At 30.7% G+C, this 21,310-nt stretch overlaps 1 protein-coding gene across 1 annotated transcript in view; it reads left to right on the top strand.

Moving 5' to 3' along the window:
* LOC132720096 (uncharacterized) overlaps nucleotides 1-21,310 on the top strand; it is a 50,214-nt gene that overhangs the window by 4,273 nt on the left and 24,631 nt on the right. Inside the window, exons 6-12 of the mRNA XM_060704083.1 lie at nucleotides 5,189-5,209; nucleotides 6,962-6,982; nucleotides 7,980-8,063; nucleotides 9,757-9,777; nucleotides 11,559-11,579; nucleotides 17,407-17,427; nucleotides 17,942-17,962. Of these exons, the coding sequence (XP_060560066.1) occupies nucleotides 5,189-5,209; nucleotides 6,962-6,982; nucleotides 7,980-8,063; nucleotides 9,757-9,777; nucleotides 11,559-11,579; nucleotides 17,407-17,427; nucleotides 17,942-17,962 (210 nt within the window). The remainder of the gene's footprint in view (nucleotides 1-5,188; nucleotides 5,210-6,961; nucleotides 6,983-7,979; nucleotides 8,064-9,756; nucleotides 9,778-11,558; nucleotides 11,580-17,406; nucleotides 17,428-17,941; nucleotides 17,963-21,310) is intronic.

Here is a 21,310-nt window from a genome sequence, read left to right as displayed (position 1 = left end):
TTAATCAACATACATTGTCGAGCTAAGCAATCGACATTCAGTTCAATATTCGATATTCGTAATTAACAAGTATATAAAAAGCTAATCTAAAAACAAATAAAAAGCTAGACAATAAGCTTGACATTCAATTCACCTCATGATTCGATATTCGTTAGTTTTTTTAACAACAAAATGAATGCAGACAATCCTCTACAAACTTGTATTTCAAAATGTTCCATGTTCAATGTATTACTCAACATTAGTTTTGAAACTCAGTAAATAAAATGTTGAGTATGATGCCAATTGTCGCGAGAAAAGCAGGGCTTGAGCCCTTGGTTGTGAGTTAGAGACCCTATGAGAATTAAGAGCAATTAAATGAACTATTTCTATTTCAATTTGTTCTGAAACGTTGCTGTTTATGATACTGATTAAAGTTGTTTTAGAAGTCACCTATCTAGTTACTATACTGTAGTACTCGAGGGAGCGGTGACCAAGTGGTTAAGGTTTCTGCCTCTCAACCCGTGGATCTTGGGTTCGTGCCCTAATCGCGTCACGCCCATGTTTCTTCAAATGACACCAGTACTAGTTTGTTCCAGGAAACCTTCTCGAAAGTGATAAATATAAGTTGCAAGAACTTGTTTCGCAATCTAGCTTAAATAAATATGTTTAAACAAAACTACACTGTATGTGGTTTTAAATATTTTGAATTTTTAATAACATTGGAAAAATAAATTTCGTAAAGCATGAAAAGTCTTGTAAAATTAAGAAAGATTTTTTTTTGGCGACGCCGATAACCGGCATCGTCTTTAATGGAATGCATTGATTTTTGGCCCATGGTAGGAGCTGTTATTATAAGCATTTAATGTCATGATGTGTTAATAAGTTTTATTTTCATTCTTAAAAATCCAGTAAACAAATATGTATTTATATTTGCATTCCAAACTGCTACTTCTGTGCCACTGCTACTGCCAATTTAATGTTTGATTATTTTGCTATTTTGCTACTGAAACTGCTATGCTACTGCTAATGCAAATTTCACATTTTATATTTTTGCTACTACTGCTACTGCCAATTTCACGTTTTATAATTTTGCTACTGCTACTGCTGTACTACTGCTACTGCTATACTTCTGCTAATGTCAAGTTTCCTACTGCTGCTACTGCTTCTGCCTACTTCCCATACATTGCTAGGGCTGATAAGAGATGTTGCACATTTAAAATCATCTTTTATCAATATATATATTTAATGCCAAAAACAAAGAAGCTTGGTATTTACAAAATATTTCAAAATGCTAAGTAAACACAAAATTAATATGAATATGCATTGAATTACTGAATACGCAGCAAATAAATTGACAAATGATTCATAGAATGTTAGCAATTTTATGCATTCGTGAGTTTGTTTTTGAAGGTATATTTTGTTCGAATATCTAATCATTACTTAAAAAACTTAAATAAATAAAATGTTCACGAGTATGATTATTATGACTTTGCAAAACTTACATTTGCGCTTAACAGCTGAATACTTGACGAAATAATCTTATCTTTCTTTTGTACATTGAAAAAAATGATGTGTTGACAGTTACGCTGGTTAAATATTACCTTGAAGTTAATACTTTGAAAATAAGGATTCCGAAGAACAATCATAATACATTACAATTGCTGTATTCAAATTTCGTGTTCATCTGCTTAGAAATATATATATATTTTTATTTCATTTTTATTTATTTATTTCAGAATTTGAGCGGCGCAAAATAGGTAAGAAATAAACTATACATTTTTAGTAGCATAAAGTTTCTCTTTTAAGTGATCTTTTAAATGGGCCAGGAAGAATTTGTGTTTCAGTATGAATGACTGCTATTAGGTTAATTATGAGAAAGGGATAACACAGTTTATGACAACATCACAATAGCAAAAGATGCAGAAATATAATGCAAGGCAACGTTTATTTTAGATCGAAGTTCACTGGCTTTTTCGTTTACGTATAATCTTTATTATTTGATGTAAGAATACAGCGTTTTAACAGATTCAAAAAACAACATTTAAACAGTTAATAAATCAATCATCAGAATTACAAATACATACTAGATTTTATCTGGTTAGAAATGTTGCTTCATGAACAGAATCAATTCGGTACTTTACAATTTTGTTGTTTTCACACCGTTTGCATTGCTGCCGAGGGATCTCCCTTTTTTCCAAGTTAATCTTTTGAATCTTTGGATAACTAAGTACGAAAAGCTTATGTATTACTTTTTCCAACGTTTTTTCTATCCAGTCTTTTAAACAAGTAAAGAAAAGAATTGTAATTTAACAACAACATATTCTAAATTTTCCTTTATAGAATCAAAATAATATACAAACAACTTTACAACACTCAACAAAAACAAGATCGACTAGACGTGCCTTTTATGAACAGAAGTATCAGATACATAACAAGGTTGAAAATTGCTTAACAGTTATGAAGAAATTAAAAACATATTAAGCAATCAAGCAACACAATGCATAATTTCATACATAGTTTTATTTTTAACGCATATATCTTATTTATAATGAAATGATATTATAATTACTTACGAGAACAAAAGAGTTAAATTTGTATGTCATTTACGTGTTTTACTGATTCGCCGATATAATATCAGCAAAAATAGCCGAATAGACTTCCTGACTTAACAATCATGTCACTAATATTTCCAGTCTAAAAGTCCGAATCGATGAAAAAGAACTAAAACTTCCTATTATGTATTGGATTCCTAAATTACATAAAAAACCTTACAAAGCCAGATTCATTGCTTAGCCTAATTCTTCATCTAGCACAACAAGTAAACTTTCTATTTTATTAACGTCTTGTTTGACTGACATTAAAACACATGCAGTTAGGTATTGTGATAAAGTGTTCGAAAATACAGGCAAACATCTATTTTGGTCCATTAATCATTCCGGTGAAATTCTGGATAAATTAAAAATTAAGAACTATCGGGCTTCAACTGTCAGTACATACGATTTTTCTACCCTTTATACTACACTGCCACATAATTTAATTAATGATAAACTAATTTCCCTTATTCAGAAAACCTTTGCACGGGAAAAAGTCACATTTCGTGCATGTAACTCTCAAAAAGCCTTCTTTACAAACTGTATTGTTAAACAATATACTATGTGGACCTGTGACGAAGTTTGTAGAGCACTCTCTTTTCTTTTAGACAATATTTATGTCAGGTTTGGTAATACCCTATTCAAACAAATCATAGGAATTCCTTTGGGTACTAATTGTGCACCCCTTGTCGCCGATTTGTTTTTATATTGCTATGCAAGAGATTTTATGTTGAGTCTCTCTGAAAATACACAACATGATGTTATTTCAGCATTTAATAATACTTCCAGATACCTTGATGATATTTTTAATTTAGATAATTCTTATTTTGATCAAATGGTGTCTAATATTTATCCTACGGAGCTACAACTTAATAAAACGAATTCTTGAAATTTAACTACATCATTTTTGGATCTTCATATCACTATCAAAAACAATTCGATTCACACGAAAATCTATGATAAAAGAGATGACTTTGATTTTAGTATAGTAAATTATCCTCATTTGGATGGAGACGTACCGCATGCAGCATCTTACGGGGTTATATTAGATTCGCTAGAGCTTGTAGCAACGTAAAGAATTTTAACGAGCGATATATATTTATTACCGGTAAGCTACTCAAACAGGGCTACGGGTTTTATAAATTACGTACTAAATATTTTACAAAATTTTACAATCGTAACTTTGATTTAATTTCAAAATTCAGTAATGATCTAAAAACACTTCTGCGACATGAGATTAGCCAGCCTGATTTTTACGGGGATGTTGTTTACAAAAACTTCGTAAGATCTTGGGTCATTGTAATTATTCTGTTGTCTTTTACTAAAATTATTACCGTTTTATTAAAAAGGGTTTTGACCCTACTATTTTAAGACATACCGCATACTTAGTGTTCAACCCATTTACAGTTGGACACTACGCTTTCCTCTTTTGATTACATCTGACGGATCAAGTGGGAGACTCTATGATGGACAGTTCTTAAAGCCCTTTGGGACTGAATTGCCTTAATGTTTGTCTTCTGTCTTGCTTCGTCGGGCCCTTGTAGGTGATTTTCTTGTTGCTCTGTCTTCCTTTAAGACATCGAGTACTTTTGTTATGGTCATTGGGTTTACTTTTATATGTTTCTACATGATCATTTTGGTGTTTTACTTATTTAACCTTTTGTAACCATAACAACTGTTAGAATTTCACTTGGCGGGGATTCATTTTATTTACACTGTCTTGTTTATAGGAACATGGTGGGGCTAAGAGCGAGGTTTGGTGCACCATTAACCGGTTTAAACTCCCCAGCAGTATTTATGCTGCTGACCGTTCCAAGGCGGCGCCCCTCTATGTTCCTCAGATGTATGTCTATGTTGTTTTATACTGTTATGGTGACACTTTTATGTCTCTTGTTATTTCTCGTCTACGGTAAGTATCTTTCCCTTTGCCCCTAGTTTTTATTTATTTATTTTATTTATTCCCCGCCCCCCCCTTCCCCGGGTGTTACGTCCCCTTCCCCTGTGCCTTTTGACTTTATTGGCCTAATATTCAATCATTTATTTGTTTTCTTTTAGTTCCTTATCAGTAACTAATTATTTATTCTTATGTAGTGGTTTGCCTGCCCGTGCTCTGCCTTATGCCCTGTCCTATTTTTGTTTGGGGTCCTCCTGGGCTCCTTGCCACGTACTGACGCTTGTTACTGGGTCGGGTGGGGGCTGCGTTCATTGAACGCCACCTTTCCTTGTCGATCTTGTTTATTATATTTGATGTTAATACTTTTGCAGTGAATAAAGATGAATAAGTTCACAGAAATCAATTGAATGCCCAAAGAAAAGAAGCTTGCAGTTTCCACAATATTTAGCAGAAATCAATAATAAATATTAATATGATTTTCAAAAAGAAAATTTAACACAAAATTAATATGGATATGCATTGAATTACTGAATATGCAGCAATGAATTGACAAATGATTCTTATAATGTAATGCATTACAATCTTATCCATTTGTGAGTTTGTTTTTAAAGGTATTTTTGAAAATAAGAAAAAGCAATCATAATACATTATATTTACAGTATTTAAATTTCATGTTCATCTGGTTACAAATATATATTATTTATTTTATTTTTATTTATTTCAGTATTGGACATGCGCGAGGCAGGTAAGAAATAAACTATAATTTTTAGTAGCAAAATGTTTCTTCTAAGTGTTCTTATGAATGCGGCAAGGTAGAATTTGTGTTTAAGTATGAACGACTGCTATCAAGTTTATTATGAGAAAGGGAAAACAAAGTCGATAATGACATCACAATAGTAAAGGATGCGAAATATAATGCAAGACAATGTTTATTAAAGCCGAATTTCAGTGGCTATTTCGTTTTTGGCTTGAAACAACTTTACCGTTTAACTAAAAAAATGATGTAACAATACAGCGTTTCAAAAGATTCAAAATATAAACATATAAACAATTATTAAAACAATCATAAGGATAACATATACATACTACATTTTAACTGGAAAGAAATGTTGTTTTTCATATTTTATTCTCATAAACAGACTCAATCAATTCGGCACTTAACAATTTTGTTATTTTCACAGCTTCTTTGGGATCCGTCCTTTTCCATATATTTATACTTCAAAACCAAGTGTCTTGTGTGGTTTGAAAAAAGTAAACAGTTTTCCGCCTTCATTTCAGTGTCATTATATTGATTCCAGCACAATTCGTGTTGGAAATTGATTACCGATTAAATTGGTGCTAGGGGTCATAAAGGATGTTGCACATTAACATTATCTCTCTCATCATAGACTCAATTCAGCGAAGGTTGCAATTTTCGTATTATTTTGTTGCTTTCATTGCTGCCGAGGGATCTCCCTTTTCCCAAATTTATTTTTTGAATCTTTGGATTACTTAGCATGAAAAGCTTATGTATAACTTTTTCCAAAGTGTTTTCTTTCCAGTCTTTTAAACAAGTTAAGCAAAGAATTGTAAAGAAACACCACCATTTTCTAAGTTTTCCTTTATAGAATCAAAATAATATTAAACAACTTTACAACACTCAACTAGAACAAGATCGACTTATGGTACAATTTAAGAACATAAGTATCAGATACATAACAAGGTTTAATATTGTTATAAAAAATTAAAAATATATTATGCAATCAAGTAACAAAATACATTATTTCATGCATAGTTTTGTTTTTTAACATATATATCTAATTTATAATAAAATACGAATATCATTACATACGAGAACAAAATAGCTAAATGTCTGTATGACATTCACGTGTTTTACTGTTTCGGTGACATAATTTAAGCTAAAAAAGGCCGAATATACTTCCTGACTAGATGTAGATACTTTTGCAGTGGATATAAAGATGAATAGGCTCACAAAAACCTATTGAATGCCAAAAGAAAATAAGCTTGCTATTTCCAAATTATTTGGCAGAAATAAATAATAAATATTAATATGATTTTCAAAATGATAATTAAACACCTAATTAATATTGGTATGCATTGATTTAGTGAATACGCAGCATTAAAATTACAAATGTTTCATAGAATGTTAAGCAAAATTTTTAGTATGCATTTGTGAGTTTGTTTTTAAACGCATGCTTTTTTGGTTGGAATATCGTATCATTTCTTCCAAAACTAAAATAGTTAAAATTATTTACTGCTATGATTATTATGATTTTGTAAAACTTTCATTTGCGCTGAACGGTTGAATGTTTGACAACATCATCTTAACTATCTATTATACATTTTGAAACAAAATACTAGTTAAATATTACCTAGAAGATAATACTTTGAAAATAAGAAAAAAAAACAATCATAATACATTACAGTTACTTTATTTCTATTTCATGTCCGTCTGCTTACAAATGTATATTATATATTATGTTTTTATTTATTTCAGATCAGATGAAGTTAAGTAGAGGTAAGAATAAACTATTTTTTAGTAGCATCAAGTTCTTTTTAAGTGTTCTTATAAATGTGGCAAGGTAGAGCTTGTGTTTAAATATGTACTGAATTACTTCTACCAAGTTATCAAAAGGGAGGACAAAATTGATGATGAAATCACAATAGCAGATACGTATAAATAATGCAAGGCAACGTTTGTTAAAGCCAAAGTTCATTGGCTATTTCGTTTTGGCTTGAAACAACTTTTCCGCATAATCTTTGTTATTTAATGTTACAAAACAAAATTTCCAAAGATAAAAAAATATAAACATATAAACAATCATTAAAACAATCATAACAAAATAAATACAAACTAGATTTTAACTGATAAGAAATGTTGCTTACTGATTTGCCAATATAATATAAGCCAAAATAGCTTAATATACATCCTGACTAGTTGTAAATACTTTTGCAGTGGATATAAAGATGAATAGGTTCACAGAAATCAATTGAATGCCAAAAGAAGAGAAGCTAACTATTTCGAAAATATTCAGCAAAAATCAATTATAAATATTACTATAATTTTCAAAAAGTTAATAAAAACAAAATTAATATGGATATGCATTGAATTAGTGAATTTGCAGCAATAAGTTGACACATGATTCATAGAAAGTTAAGTAATACAATTTTATGCATTTGTGAGTTTGTTTTTAAAGGTATATTTTTGTTGGAATATCATATCATAACTTACAAAACTAAAAAAGTTAAAATGTTCACTGTAATGATTATTATGACTTTGCAAAACTTTCATTTGCTCTTCACAGTTGAATGTTTGACGAAATCATTTTTACTACCTATAGAACATTTAGTAAAAATAGTAGTTGGACAGTTGTACCGGCTTCATATTGCCTTGAAGTTAATACTTTGAAAATAAGGAAAAAAAACAATCATAATTCATTACAGTTACTGTATTTAAATGTCATGTTTATCTGCTAACAAATATATGTTATCTATATTAATAATATTTATTTCAGCATTGAAGACGCGCGAAGAAGGCAATAAACTTTATTTTAGTAGTAGTAAAATGTTTTTTCTAAGTGTTCTTAAAATGCGTCCAGGTATATTTTGTGTTTAAGTATGAATGACTGCTATCAAGTTTATTATAGGAAAGGGAGAACAAAGTCGATAATGACATAAGAATAGCAAAGGATGCAAAATTAAAATGCAAGGCAACGTTTATTAAAGTCAAAGTTCAGTGGCTATTTCGTTTTGGCTTGAAACAATTTTACCGTTTAATCTTAAAAAATTGATGTAACAATACAGCGTTTTAAAAGATTCAAAATATAAACATATAAACAATTATTAAAACAATCATAACATAACAAATACATACTAGATTTTAACTGGTAAGAAATGTTGTTTTTTTTATATTTTTTTCTCATAAACAGCCTCAATCAATTCGGCACTTTACAATGTTGTTGTTTTCACAGCTTCTGTGGGATCCGCCCTTTTGTCTTGTGTCGTTTGACAAAAGTAAAAAGTTTCCCGTCTTCGTTTCAGTGGCATTATATTGATTCTAGCATATTTAGTGTTGGAAGTTGATAACCGATTAAATTGGTGCTAGGGGTCATAAAAAATGTTGCACATTAAGATTATCTCTTATCAACAAAGACATTTGAACGACGTCTAAAGTTTTCATATTATTTTGTTGCTTTCATTGCTGCCTAGGGAGGGATCTCCCTTTTTTCCAAGTTAATCATTTGAATCGTTGGATAACTAAGTATGAAAAGCTTATGTTTCACTTTCCCAAAGTGTTTTCTTTCTAGTCTTTTAAACAAGTTAAGAAAAGAATTGTAAAGAAACAACACCATATTCTAAGTTTTCCTTATAGAATGAAAATAATATAAAAAAAACTTTACAACCCTTAACAAGAACAAGGTCGACTTGAGGTATCGGTGAAGAACATAAGTATCAGATACATTACAAGGTTTACAAATTGCCTAACAGTTATGAAGAAATTAAAAATCTATTATCCAATCAAGCAAGAAAAGACATTAGTTCATACATATTTCGTTTCTTTGCGCATTCATCTTTTTTTATAATAAAATGAGAATATTATTATTTACGAAAACAAAATAGCTAAATGTTGAATTTGTATGACATTCACGTGTTTTACTGATTTGCCAATAAAATATTAGCAAAAATAGCTGAACATACTTCCTGACTTGAAGTAAATACTTTTGCAGTGGATATAAAGATGAATAAGTTCACAGAAATCAATTGAATGCCCAAAGAAAAGAAGCTTGCTGTTTCCACAATATTCAGCAGAAATCAATAATAAACATTAAATAATAAATATGATTTTCAAAAAGTTAATTAAAAACAAAATTTATATGGATATGCATTGAATTAGTGAATATGCAGCAATAAATTGACATATGATTCATAGAATGTTAAGTAATACAATTTTATGCATTTGTGAGTTTGTTTTTAAAGGTATATTTTTATTGGAATATCATTATCATAACTTACAAAACTAAGAAATGTTCACTGCAATGATTATTATGATTTTTCAAAACTTTCATTTGCTCTTCACAGTTGAATGTATGACGAAATCATTTTTACTACCTATAGAACATTAAGAAAATAATATTTGGACAGTTGTACCGGCTTAATATTACCTTGAAGTTAATACTTTGAAGAAAAAAAAAGAAAAAAAACAATAATAATACTTTGAAGTTACTGTATTTGAATTTCATGTTCATCTGCTAACAACTATATATTATTTATATTATTTTTTATTTATTTCAGTATTGAAGAAGCGCGAAGGAGGTAAGAAATAAACTATATGTTTGTAGTAGCAAAATGTTTTTTTTAAATGTTCTTAAAATGCGTCCAGGTAGATTTTGTGTTTAAGTATGAATGACGGCTATCAAGTTTATTATGATAAAGGGAGATTAAAGTCGATAATGACATAAGAATAGCAAAGGATGCAGAAATAAAATGCAAGGCAATGTTTATTAAAGCCGAAGTTCACTATTATATATTTCGTTTTGGCTTGAAACAACTTTACCGTTAAATCTTAAATATGTGATGTAACAATACAGTGATTCAAAATATAAACATATAAACGATTATTAAAACAATGATAAGAATAACACATATATACTAGATTTTACCTGGAAAGAAATGTTGTTTTTCATATTTTTTTTCTCATAAACAGACTCAATCAATTCGACACTTTAAAATTTTGTTGTTTTTACAGCTTCTTTGGGATCCGTCCTTTTCTATATTTTTATACTTCAAAACAAAGTGTCTAGTGTCGATTGACAAAAGTTAACAGTTCCCGCCTTCATTTAAGTGTCATTATATTGATTCCAGCACATTTAGTGTTGGGAATTGATTACCGATTAAATTGGTGCTAGGGGTCATAAAAGATGTTGCACATTAGGATTATCTCTTATCAACAAAGTCAATTGAACGACGTCTGTAGTTTTCATATTATTTTGTTGCTTTCATTGCTGCCGAGGGAGGGATCTCCCTTTTTTCCAAGTTAATCTTTTGAATCGTTGGACTTAGTACGAAAAACTTATGTTTTATTTTTTCCAAATTGTTTTCATTCTAGTCTTTTAAACAAGTTAAGAATAGAGTTGTTAAGAAACAACACCATTTTCTAAGTTTTCCTTATAGAATCAAAATAATATAAAAACAACTTTACAACCCTTAACAAGAACAAGATTGACTTGAGGTACCGTTGAAGAACATAAGTATCAGATACATTACAAGGTTTAAAATTGCCTAACAGTTATGAAGAAATTAAAAAACTATTATCCAATCAAGCAACAAAATAAATTAATTCATACATATTTTGTTTCTTAACGCATACATCTTTTTTTTATAATAAAATGAGAATATTATTATTTACGAAAACAAAATAGCTTAATGTTGAATTTGTTTCACATTCACGTTTGTTACTGATTCGCCGATAAAATATACATTTAAGCCAAAATAGCTTAACATACTTCCTGACTTGATGTAAATACTTTTGCAGTGGATAAAAAGATGAATAAGTTCATATAAATCAATTGAATGCCAAAAGAAAAGAAGCTTACTTTTTCCAAAATATTCAGTAGAAATCAATAATAAATATTAAATCAGATATGATTTTCAAAAAGTTAAATAAAAACTAAATTAATATGGATATGCATTGAATTAGTGAATATGCAGCAATAAATTGACACATGATTCACAGAATGTTAAGTAATACAATTTTATTCATTTGTGAGTTTGTTTTTAAAGGTATATTTTTGTTGGAATATCATATCATAACTTACAAAACCAAAAAAGTTAAAGTGTTCACTGTAATGATTATTATGACTTTGCAAAACTTTCATTTGCTCTTCACAGTTGAATGTTTGACGCAATCATTTTTACTATCTATAGAACATTTAGAAAAATAAAATTTGGACAGTTTTACCGGCTTAATATTGCCTTGAAGTTAATACTTTGAAAATAAGAAAAAACAATCATAATGCATTAATGTTACTGTATTTTAATTTTATGTCCATCTGCTAACGAATATATATTATTTATATTATTTTTATTTATTTCAGAATTGAAGAAGCGCGAAGAAGGTAAGAAATAAACTATATGTTTGTAGTAGCAAAATGTTTTTATGCCTCCGGGCATATAGTAATTGAACCATCCGTCCGTCCGTCTGTCCGTCCATCCGCACTCACAGGAGAGTAATTATGTGGCTAGAGGGACAATAGGTAACTGTTCTTTCTCTTTGATGTCATTCATTCCGTAATGCTTTTATGTGGCTATTTTCTTTTGCGTGGCTAAAAAGAACAATAGAGAGAACAATAGAGTAGCCACATAATTACTCTCCTGTTAGAACGTCCGTCTGTCCGTACGAGGTTAACCTAGTACGACAAGTTGGATTTTTCTTAAGTTCTTCTTGTACCAATGGCTTCTTAGTTTACACACTTACTAATCAATACAAAGTACATGATCTGGTCAAGTTACATTACTATGACTTCCATATTTACCAAGTTATTGCCCTTTTCAGCACTTAGAAAATGAATAATGGTTAACCTAAAACGGCAAGTTGGAAATATCTTAAGTTCTTTCTATACTAATGGCTTCATAATTTCCACACTTACTTATCGATACAAAGTACATGATTTTGCCAAGTTATATAACTGTGTCATCCATATTTCCCAGTTATTTCCCTTTTTTCACTTTGAAAATAGGGCCTTGTCTGGTTAACCTATTCCGGCAAGTTGGATTTATCGTAAATTTCTTTTAATTGCTTAATTTATTGAATGAAATCTTGCATATTTGGTAGGTGGATACCTTTAATAGTCCTCTAATTTTTTGTGGAGTAAGTGGTCTCTAGGGTCAAAGTCAAGGCACTGGTTTAGAAAATAAATTTAAACATTTTTGCTCATACAGCCTTTATTTTGTGGTTGATGTATTTCATGTTTAATACAAACATGCCAAGGGAGGTCCTCCTTCTTTGGGTATAGTAAGGGGTCATTTGGGTCAAGGTCAATGTCACCAATGTCAAGGTCACCAATGTTAAAAATAGATTTGTACATTTTTACAGGTGTATTAACCATATTCTATAGATAGATGTCATTTATAATTGATAGGAACATAGAATTTGATGGAGTTAGTGGTCAGTTGGGTCAAGGTCATCAGTGCTAAAAATAGATTTTTACACTTTTGCTCATACAGCCTTTATTTATTGACAGATATATTTCATATTTGGTAGGAAGATAACTTGCATGTTATATTTGCTTTGGATGGAGTTAGGGGTCAGCTTGGTCAAGGTCATCAATGCTCAAAATAGATTTTAACATTTTTGCCCATACAGCCTTTATTTATTGACAGGTGTATTTCATATTTGGCAGGAAGATAACTTGCATGATATTCTATAGGTTTCAGTGGGTCAAGGTCAAGGGTGCCAAGTATAGATTTCTTACATTTATATATATTTGATAAAGTTGAATATTTGTCATTGTCATAGCAATGACTTGGCAAATTATATATTTCACAATTACAAATTGCCATGACTCTGTCAAGCTATATAACTTGTGTTTACAATTTTTTTGGCAATGTTTCTATCCATAAATGAGTGAATGGGTAAAAAAATTTTGAAATATTGCTACTGACAAGAATCGGAGCCGGGGGCATTTGTGTTTAACAAACACGTTCTTGTTTCTAAGTGTTCTTAAAATGCGTCCAGGTAGATTTTGTGTTTAAGTATGAATGACTGCTATCAAGTTTTTTTATTATGAGAAAGGGAGAACAAAGTCGATAATGACATAAGAATAGCAAAGGATGCAAAAATAAATTGCAAGGCAACGTTTATTAAAGTCAAAGTTCGCTGGCTATTTCGTTTTGGCTTGAAACAACCGTTTAATCTTAAAAATTGATGTAACAATATAGCGTTTCAAAAGATTCAAAATATAAACACATAACCAATTATTAAAACAATCATAAGAATAACAAATACATACTAGATTTTAACTGGTTAAAAATGTTGCTTTTTTATATTTTTTTCTCATAAACAGACTCAATCAATTCGGCACTTTACAATTTTGTTGTTTTCACAGCTTCTGTGGGATCCGCCCTTTTCTATATTTTTATACTTTAAAACCAAAGGTTAAGTGTCGCTTGAAAAAAGTAAACAGTTTTCTGCATTTATTTCAGTTTCATTATTATATTGATTCCAGAACATTTAATGATGGAAATTGAATACCTTTTAAATTGGTGCTAGGGGTCATAAAAATGTTTCACATTTAAGATTATCTCTTATTAACAAACTCAATTCAACGAAGTCTGCAGTTTTCATATTATTTTGTTGCTTTCATTGCTGCCGAGGGATCATCATTTTTCCCAAGTTTATCTTTTGAATCTTTGTGTTACTTAGCATGAAAAGCTTATGTATAACTTTTTCCAAAGTTTTTCTTTCCAATCTTTTAAACAAGATAAGCAGAGAATTGTAAAGAAACAACACCATACTCTAAGTTTTCCTTTATAGAATCAAAATTATATAAAAACAACTTTACAACACTCAACAAGAACAAGATGACTTGAGGTACCGTTTAGGAACATAAGTATCAGATACATAACAAGGTGTATTAAAAGCCAAAATAGCCGAATATACTTTTTATTATGTACCCCCTTTGAAAAAAAGGGGGTTAATTGTTTTGCTAATGTCGGTCTGTGTGTCGGTCTGTTCATCGAGAGACCACATGGCTGAGTATCTTAAAAATCTTGATTAAGGTGGTCTTCATATTTCACATATTTGATTGGTCATAACCAACAGATGATCCGTATTGCTTTTTTTTTGGGGGGGGGGTCACTAGATCAAAGGTTAAGGTCAAAGGGACCTTAAATATCAGAATGGTTTTGCATATTATCTTGAAGACATTTTATCACAAAGTCTTCATATTTCTCATAGTGATTGGTCATAACTAGTAGATGACCCTATTGATTTTGGGGTCACTAGGTCAAAGGTCAAGGTCACAGAAGCCTTAAATGTCAAAATGGTTCCGCTGATTATATTGAAAAGGGTTCATCACAAATATGTTCATATTTCACATATTAATTGGTTATAAGTCAATGAACCTTTGGGGTCACTAGGTCAAAGGTCAAGGTCACAGGTGTCTTAAATATCGGAATTGTTTCAATTGATTATCTTGAAAAGTATTCATCACAAAGTTTTAATATTTCACAAATTGATTGATGACCTTTATTGATTTTGGGGATATTAGATCAAAGGTCAAGGTCACAGGGGCCGTGAATGGTTATATGATTTGGTTATTATTTATCACAGTCTTCATATAACACATATTGATTGCGCATAACTAGTAGATGGCCTTTATAGATTATTGGGTCACTAGGTTGAAGGTCAAGGTCACAGGGGCCTCAAATGTCAGAATGGTTTTCGCTCATTATCTTGGTTACAATTCATCGTAATTTTTTCATATTCCACATTTTGATTTGTCATAAGTAGTAGATGACCCTATTGAATCTTGGGTCACTAGGTCAAAGTCACAGGGACCTTAAATGTCAGAATATTTTCTGCTCATTATTTTGGTCACAATTTATCACAAAGTCTTCATATTTCACATATTGATTTGTCATAACTAGTAGATGACTTTTTTTGATTTTGGGGTCATTAGGTCAACGGTGAAGGTCACAGGAATGTTAATATGATTTCCGCTTATTATCTTGGTTACTATTTATCACAAAATATGATAATCAAGGCGGCATTCAATGATCCCCCACACGACCCAGCGACAATGATCCCAGGAGGACCCTTAACATAAACAGGAAAGGGCGCAAGGGAGAGCATGGACAGGCTTATCACTGAAATGTTAAATGAAAAAATATTAGTAACCGACAAAGAAATCAAAATAAAAAAAAAGATTAATAGGCCCACTAAGCAAAACGGCACAGGGGAAGGGGGATAGGAAATACGGGGCGTGGGTGCGAAATAAAGAAGCAAATCTATGGGCAAAAGGGAATATACTTACCATAAACGAGAAAACAACAAGGGAAACAAACGAAAGTGTCACCAAAACAGTATAACACAACAAGACATATATCTAAGGAAAAAAACAGCATTTAAACGATCAGCAGTTTAAGCACTACTGGGGAGTTTAAACCTGTTAATGATGCACCAAATCTCACTCTTAGCCCCACCATGTTCCTATAAACGAGACAGTGTAAATAAAATGAATCCCCGCCAAGTGCAATTCTAATAGTTGTCATGGTTACAAAAGGTGATATATGAAAAACACCAAAATGATCATGTAGAAACATATAAAAGAAAAGCCAATGACCATAACAAAAGTACTAACTGTCTTAAAGGAAGACAGAGCAACAAGAAAAGTTTCTACAAGGGCCCGACAAAGCAAGGCAGAAGACACTTTGTCCGTCAGATGTAATCAAAAGAGGAAAGCGTAGTGTCGAACTGTAAAAGGATTAAACACTAAGCATGCAGTATGTCTTAAAATAGCAGGGTCATAACCTCTTTTAATAAAACGGTTAATGATTTTAAAAAAAACAACGACCCAAAATCTATGGGTCTGGTCAAGTTTGTAAATCACATCGCCATTAAAACCAGGCTGGCTAATCCCTTGTCGCAAAAGTGTTTTTAAATCACTGTTGAATTTTGAAATTAAGTCAAAGTTACAATTGTAAAATTTTGTAAAATATTTCCGTCATTTATGATAGCGGTAGCTCTGTTTTAGAAGCTTGCTGGTAATGTAAATATTCCGCTCATTGAAATATTTCACGTTACTACACGCTCAATCAAATCTAATTAACTGAGAAACATATGCCCCGTAAGATGTTGCATGGGATACGTCTCCGTCTAAATGTGGATGATTAACTATACAAAAGTCAAAGTCGTCTCTTTTATAATAGATTTTCGAGTGAATAGAATTGTTGTTGACAGTAATATGAAGATCCAAAAATAATGTACTAAAATTGTGTTCGTTTTATTAGGTAGAAGTTCATGGGGATAAATATCAGACACCATTTGATCAAAATAACAATTATCTAAATTAAAAATATCATCACGGTATCTGGAAGTATTATTAAAAGCTACTTTAACATCTTATTGTGTATCTTCAGAGAGACTCAACATAAAGTCTCTTTTATAGCAGTACAAAAACAAATCGGCGACCAGGGGTGTACAATTAATACCCATAAGAATTCCTATGATCTGTTTTAATAGGGTATCTGCAAACCTGACATAAATATTTGTCTAAAATTATTATAATATTAGCCGCCATGTCTTCTGGCACCAATTCAAATTTTGAATGTAAAGCTAGAATATCCTTTTTCAGATGTTTTAAAGTAAGTCTTGATTTAGGTGGTCTTCATATTTCACATATTTGATTGGTCATAACCAACAAATGATCCGTATTGCTTTTGGGAGGTCACTAGATCAAAGGTCAAGGTCAAAGGGACCTTAAATATCAGAATGGTTTCCGCATACTATCTTGAAGACATTTTATCACAAAGTATTCATATTTCTAATACTGATTGACTAGTAAGTGACCCCTAATGATTATGGGGTCATTAGGTCAAATGTCAAGGTCACAGGGTTCTTGAATGTTAGTACGGTTTCCGCTCATTATCATCAAAGCTATTTATCACAAAGTCTTCATATTTCTAATATTGATTGGTCATAACTATAAGATGACTCCTATTGATTTTAGGTCACTAGTTCAAAGGTCTAGGTCACAGCGGCCTGAAAAGTCTCATTATCTTGAAAACTATTTATCACAAAATCTTCATTATTTTTCTTTTTCCATAATTAAACACTTCCATGTACCAATTTTTAGCAAGTTTCTATAACAAAAGTACCAATTATGTGAGTCAAGGGCTAGAAAGGGAGCATATATGTCGTTCGACATTTCTTGTTTATTTCAGAATTGGAGAAGCGCAAAATAGGTAAGAAATAAACTATATTTTTGTAGTAGCAGAAAGTTTTTTCTAAGTTTTCTCATAAATGCGGCTAGGTAGAATTTGTGTATAAGTATGAATGACTGCTATCAAGTTAATTATGAAAAAGGGAGATTAAAGTTGATGGTGACATCACATTAACAAAAGACGCAGAAATATAATGCAATTTTATGCATTTGTGAGTTTGTTTTTAAAGGTATATTTTTGTTGGAATATCATATCATTACTCAGAAAACTAAAATAGTTAAAATGTGCACTGGAATAATTATAATGACTTTGCAAAACTTTCATTTGCGCTAAACAGCTAAATGTTTAACGAAATTTACTATCTATAGTATATTGAGAAAAATAATATTTGAACAGTAACACCGGCTAAATATTACCTTGAAGTTAATACTTTGAAAATAAGAAAAAATCATAATACATAACAGTTATTGTAGTTAAATTTCATGTTCATCTGCTTACAAATATATATTATTTATTTCATTTTTATTTATTTCAGAATTGGAGAAGCGCGAAGGAGGTAAGAAATAAACTATATTTTTGTAGTAGCAAAATCTTTCTTCTAAGTGTTCTTATAAATGGGACCAGGAAGAATTTGTGTTTAAGTATGAATGACTGCTATCAAGTTTATCATGAGAAAGGGAGAACAAAGTCGGTAATGGCATCACAATAGGTAAGGATGCAGAAATATAATGCATGGCAACGTTTATTAAAGCCGAAGTTCACTGGCTTTTTTGTTATGGCTTGAAACAACTTTACCGTATAATCTTTATTCAAAAGATTCAAAATATTAATAAATGATTCAAACATCAAATCGACAATGTTTTACTTAATTTTTGTTTTTGGCAGCTTTGGTTTCACTCTGATAAAAGGTACATAAGTTTATTTCAGAAATATAATAAAATCACCACATAAGCTACCATTGCAATAATAAACTGTAAAATATATTCTTATTCATTAAATTTAGTGACCATATTTCACCGCCAATTGTTATTAGCATCTTTATCTGATTCCATTCATTTTGAAACTGCAAAACCCTTGAACACATTGCGTTACTTAGATGACTATTTCTTATTGAAAGCCAATTAATTAGACAATGCGCATGCTTTTACTTTAAAATATAAGATATTTAATGCAGAACCTCCTTTCTGAAGTGTATTGATTTTCAATAAAGATACTTAGTTAATGTCCGTCGTGGTTTCAAACCCTACTGGGATTTTCTTTTTTATTGTAGATTTTTACATTTTTTGGGTTCAATTAGGTTTTTTTATTCAGAACAATCTTGAATAAAGAAAAAAATGCCTGTTTTTTACTATTTAATAAGTGAAAATAGTGTAGTTTTACAAATTAAAACATTTATGTTCTCAATTCGGGAGGCCTGTTCACTAAAATAATGTCAAGAATTGTATCTAGACAATTTTCATATGAAAATATAGATAATATTTGTTTGTTTGTGTTGAAGATGAAAATTTATGTCAACGAGTGGGCTTTAAAAACAGTATTCTCTCGAGTGGCGTATACTGTTTTTAAAGTCCATGAGATGAAATAGAAATGCATCTTACACAACAAACAAGCACAATTTCTTTTTATTTTATGCTTAAAAACAAGTTAAAACGAAATTTCTTTAATATTAACTTTAATATTAAAATCTGTGTTCCCCACTGGTAGCATCAATTAGCCGATTTGTCATAAAATACAAGAAGTCTGAGAAATGAGTTCGACAATCAACGTTAAATGGCGGTGGTATTATTCTTCTTTTTTTTAAAAAATATGAAGGATCGCTTGTTTTACAGTGTTTTAATAATAAAAACAAACAAATTTAGTAGAAGAAAACTTCACACCATCCGACTTTTTTTTCCGTTACTTACTACGAGTTTATTTTAGACCTGACTTTGTGAAATGTAAGCGGTCGCCATTTTAAAAAGCTGTGTATTTTTTCGGGGGAGGGGGGAATAATTCTGTTTGATTCAGAGGGTTATCAACATATATCTTTTTAGAAGTTTGAGAATTGTAATAAACAATAAATAGGTGTTGACAGATGTGTAAACATTCAAAAAGCGGCAAGGAAATTGAAAACATGGATTTGTTGAAAGGTTGCCTTAAGAACGCTTGGTTGTTTGCTTATTTTACAGGCTGATGGCTGCCATTGCTTTTTCAGTATTCATTTTGCATAAAGCCGTTATTGCTCGAAGGATACCTAAAAATTCCCAAATGTCATCAAGAGCAGTTTTTCATGTGGAAGAAATTGTATTTTCAGACTGTAAAAATGAAACAAACAATTTAGAGACGATATTTGGTGATTGGTAATTTGAATGAATTGTAGTATTAAGTTTTCTTCTTTTTTATTACATTTGAAATTCAAGTTATTCATCAAGTTTAGCTTTGCGTTTCTCTAAACAGCCCTGACAATAAAATTGAGGTACCACATGCGGAAAAACTTAAATTGTAGTTTCCTCATTGAAAAGTGTGAAATCATATTTTGATAATATTCACTGTGAAATAATCAAGTATAATTTTCACGGATAAATTAGTAATCAACAGAAAAAGTATAAAATAAATAACGATACCCCTTTTAAAGGTTAAAAATATGACCTGTTTTCTGAACAAACTCTCTTACTGTTTCATCAAATTGACAGATACCAGTTAAAATTACCTGGCAACTATCAGAAATAAGTATCTCGGGTTATTTGAACAAGATCAGCAAATTGAATCAAAATACAGTTTAAATGATGACTGATTATCTAAGGTGATGGTTTTGGGTAAACGCCCCATAAACAATTTGCCTGCTGTCAAAATGCTACCAACGAACTGATCGGTCAAATATGAGATTGGGCAGAACATTATCAAATGAACAGAGAAATGTGATTAGATTGAAAAAAATTTCTAGTTAAAATCGTTGATAAAAATTATGTTTGTTTGAGAAAAGGAAACATAAATGTATGTTTTACTCAATGCAGTAATGTTTCAAACTACAGTTAAATGCCAATATATCTTATAGTTATATATTTAAACAAATACACATGCAAAACTGATTGTTAAAATGTATTAAGAGCTCGTATACAAGACATGTCTTTCTTAATTTTCTTTAACTTTTAGCTGACACCAAAAATATCGGCTTTAATCCAAATGATGTCATTAATTATGTATTTAAAAAGCTAAAACCTTATAATGTTGAGCGGCCTTCCTTATTTTAGATACGCACAATCGAGTTTTTACGCACGCGTAAAATGGCTGCGACGAAATGGTCAGCTATGCACTACATACTTTTAGAATGACCAAAAAATGTTATGTAGACGAATTTCTGTTTAGACCTGCGCAGTTGTTGAAATTAAAGGGGGAAGCATAACGACACAAAAATTTCATTACGTCGTTCTATTAGTACTCTATTATACGTTGACATGACGGGTACTCTTTAGTCAATGTTGTATTGTGCAAGGAATCTGACACCATGTATCTTATTTGAATAAAGACAGAGCTGACATGCTTGTAATTGTTTATCCTAATGCCTTGGACATTATTAATTTCATCCCAATTTAACGATATCTAAACTTTTAATAAGCAAATGACCAACAATAAAAGGCGGCTATTAAAGATTTTGAAGCCGCACATTACTATCCGAACATCTCCACAGAAATAATATAAAACTTTTAAATATATACAGATAAATGTCTTCAAAACAAACCAATTTCCTAGTTGCTTTAAGTAAACAAAAGGATAGATTGAAAGATTCAGATCTTTTATTACATTCTAATGCAACACCAATGGGTTTTGTTCTATATAAAACAGTTCCCCTTAAGACCTTTGCTATTCATAGATGAAAGGCGTTTACGCATGATTTCATTTTAGCCTGGTTCCAAGATATCAAATC

The sequence above is a fragment of the Ruditapes philippinarum genome, unplaced genomic scaffold (genome assembly GCF_026571515.1).
Source record: "Ruditapes philippinarum isolate M1 unplaced genomic scaffold, ASM2657151v2 ctg1627_1_1_1_1, whole genome shotgun sequence".
In the NCBI taxonomy this organism is placed as follows: Eukaryota; Metazoa; Mollusca; class Bivalvia; order Venerida; family Veneridae; genus Ruditapes; species Ruditapes philippinarum.
Note: the sequence above shows the minus strand (reverse complement) of the source record. Positions and strands in the feature narration are given on the sequence as shown.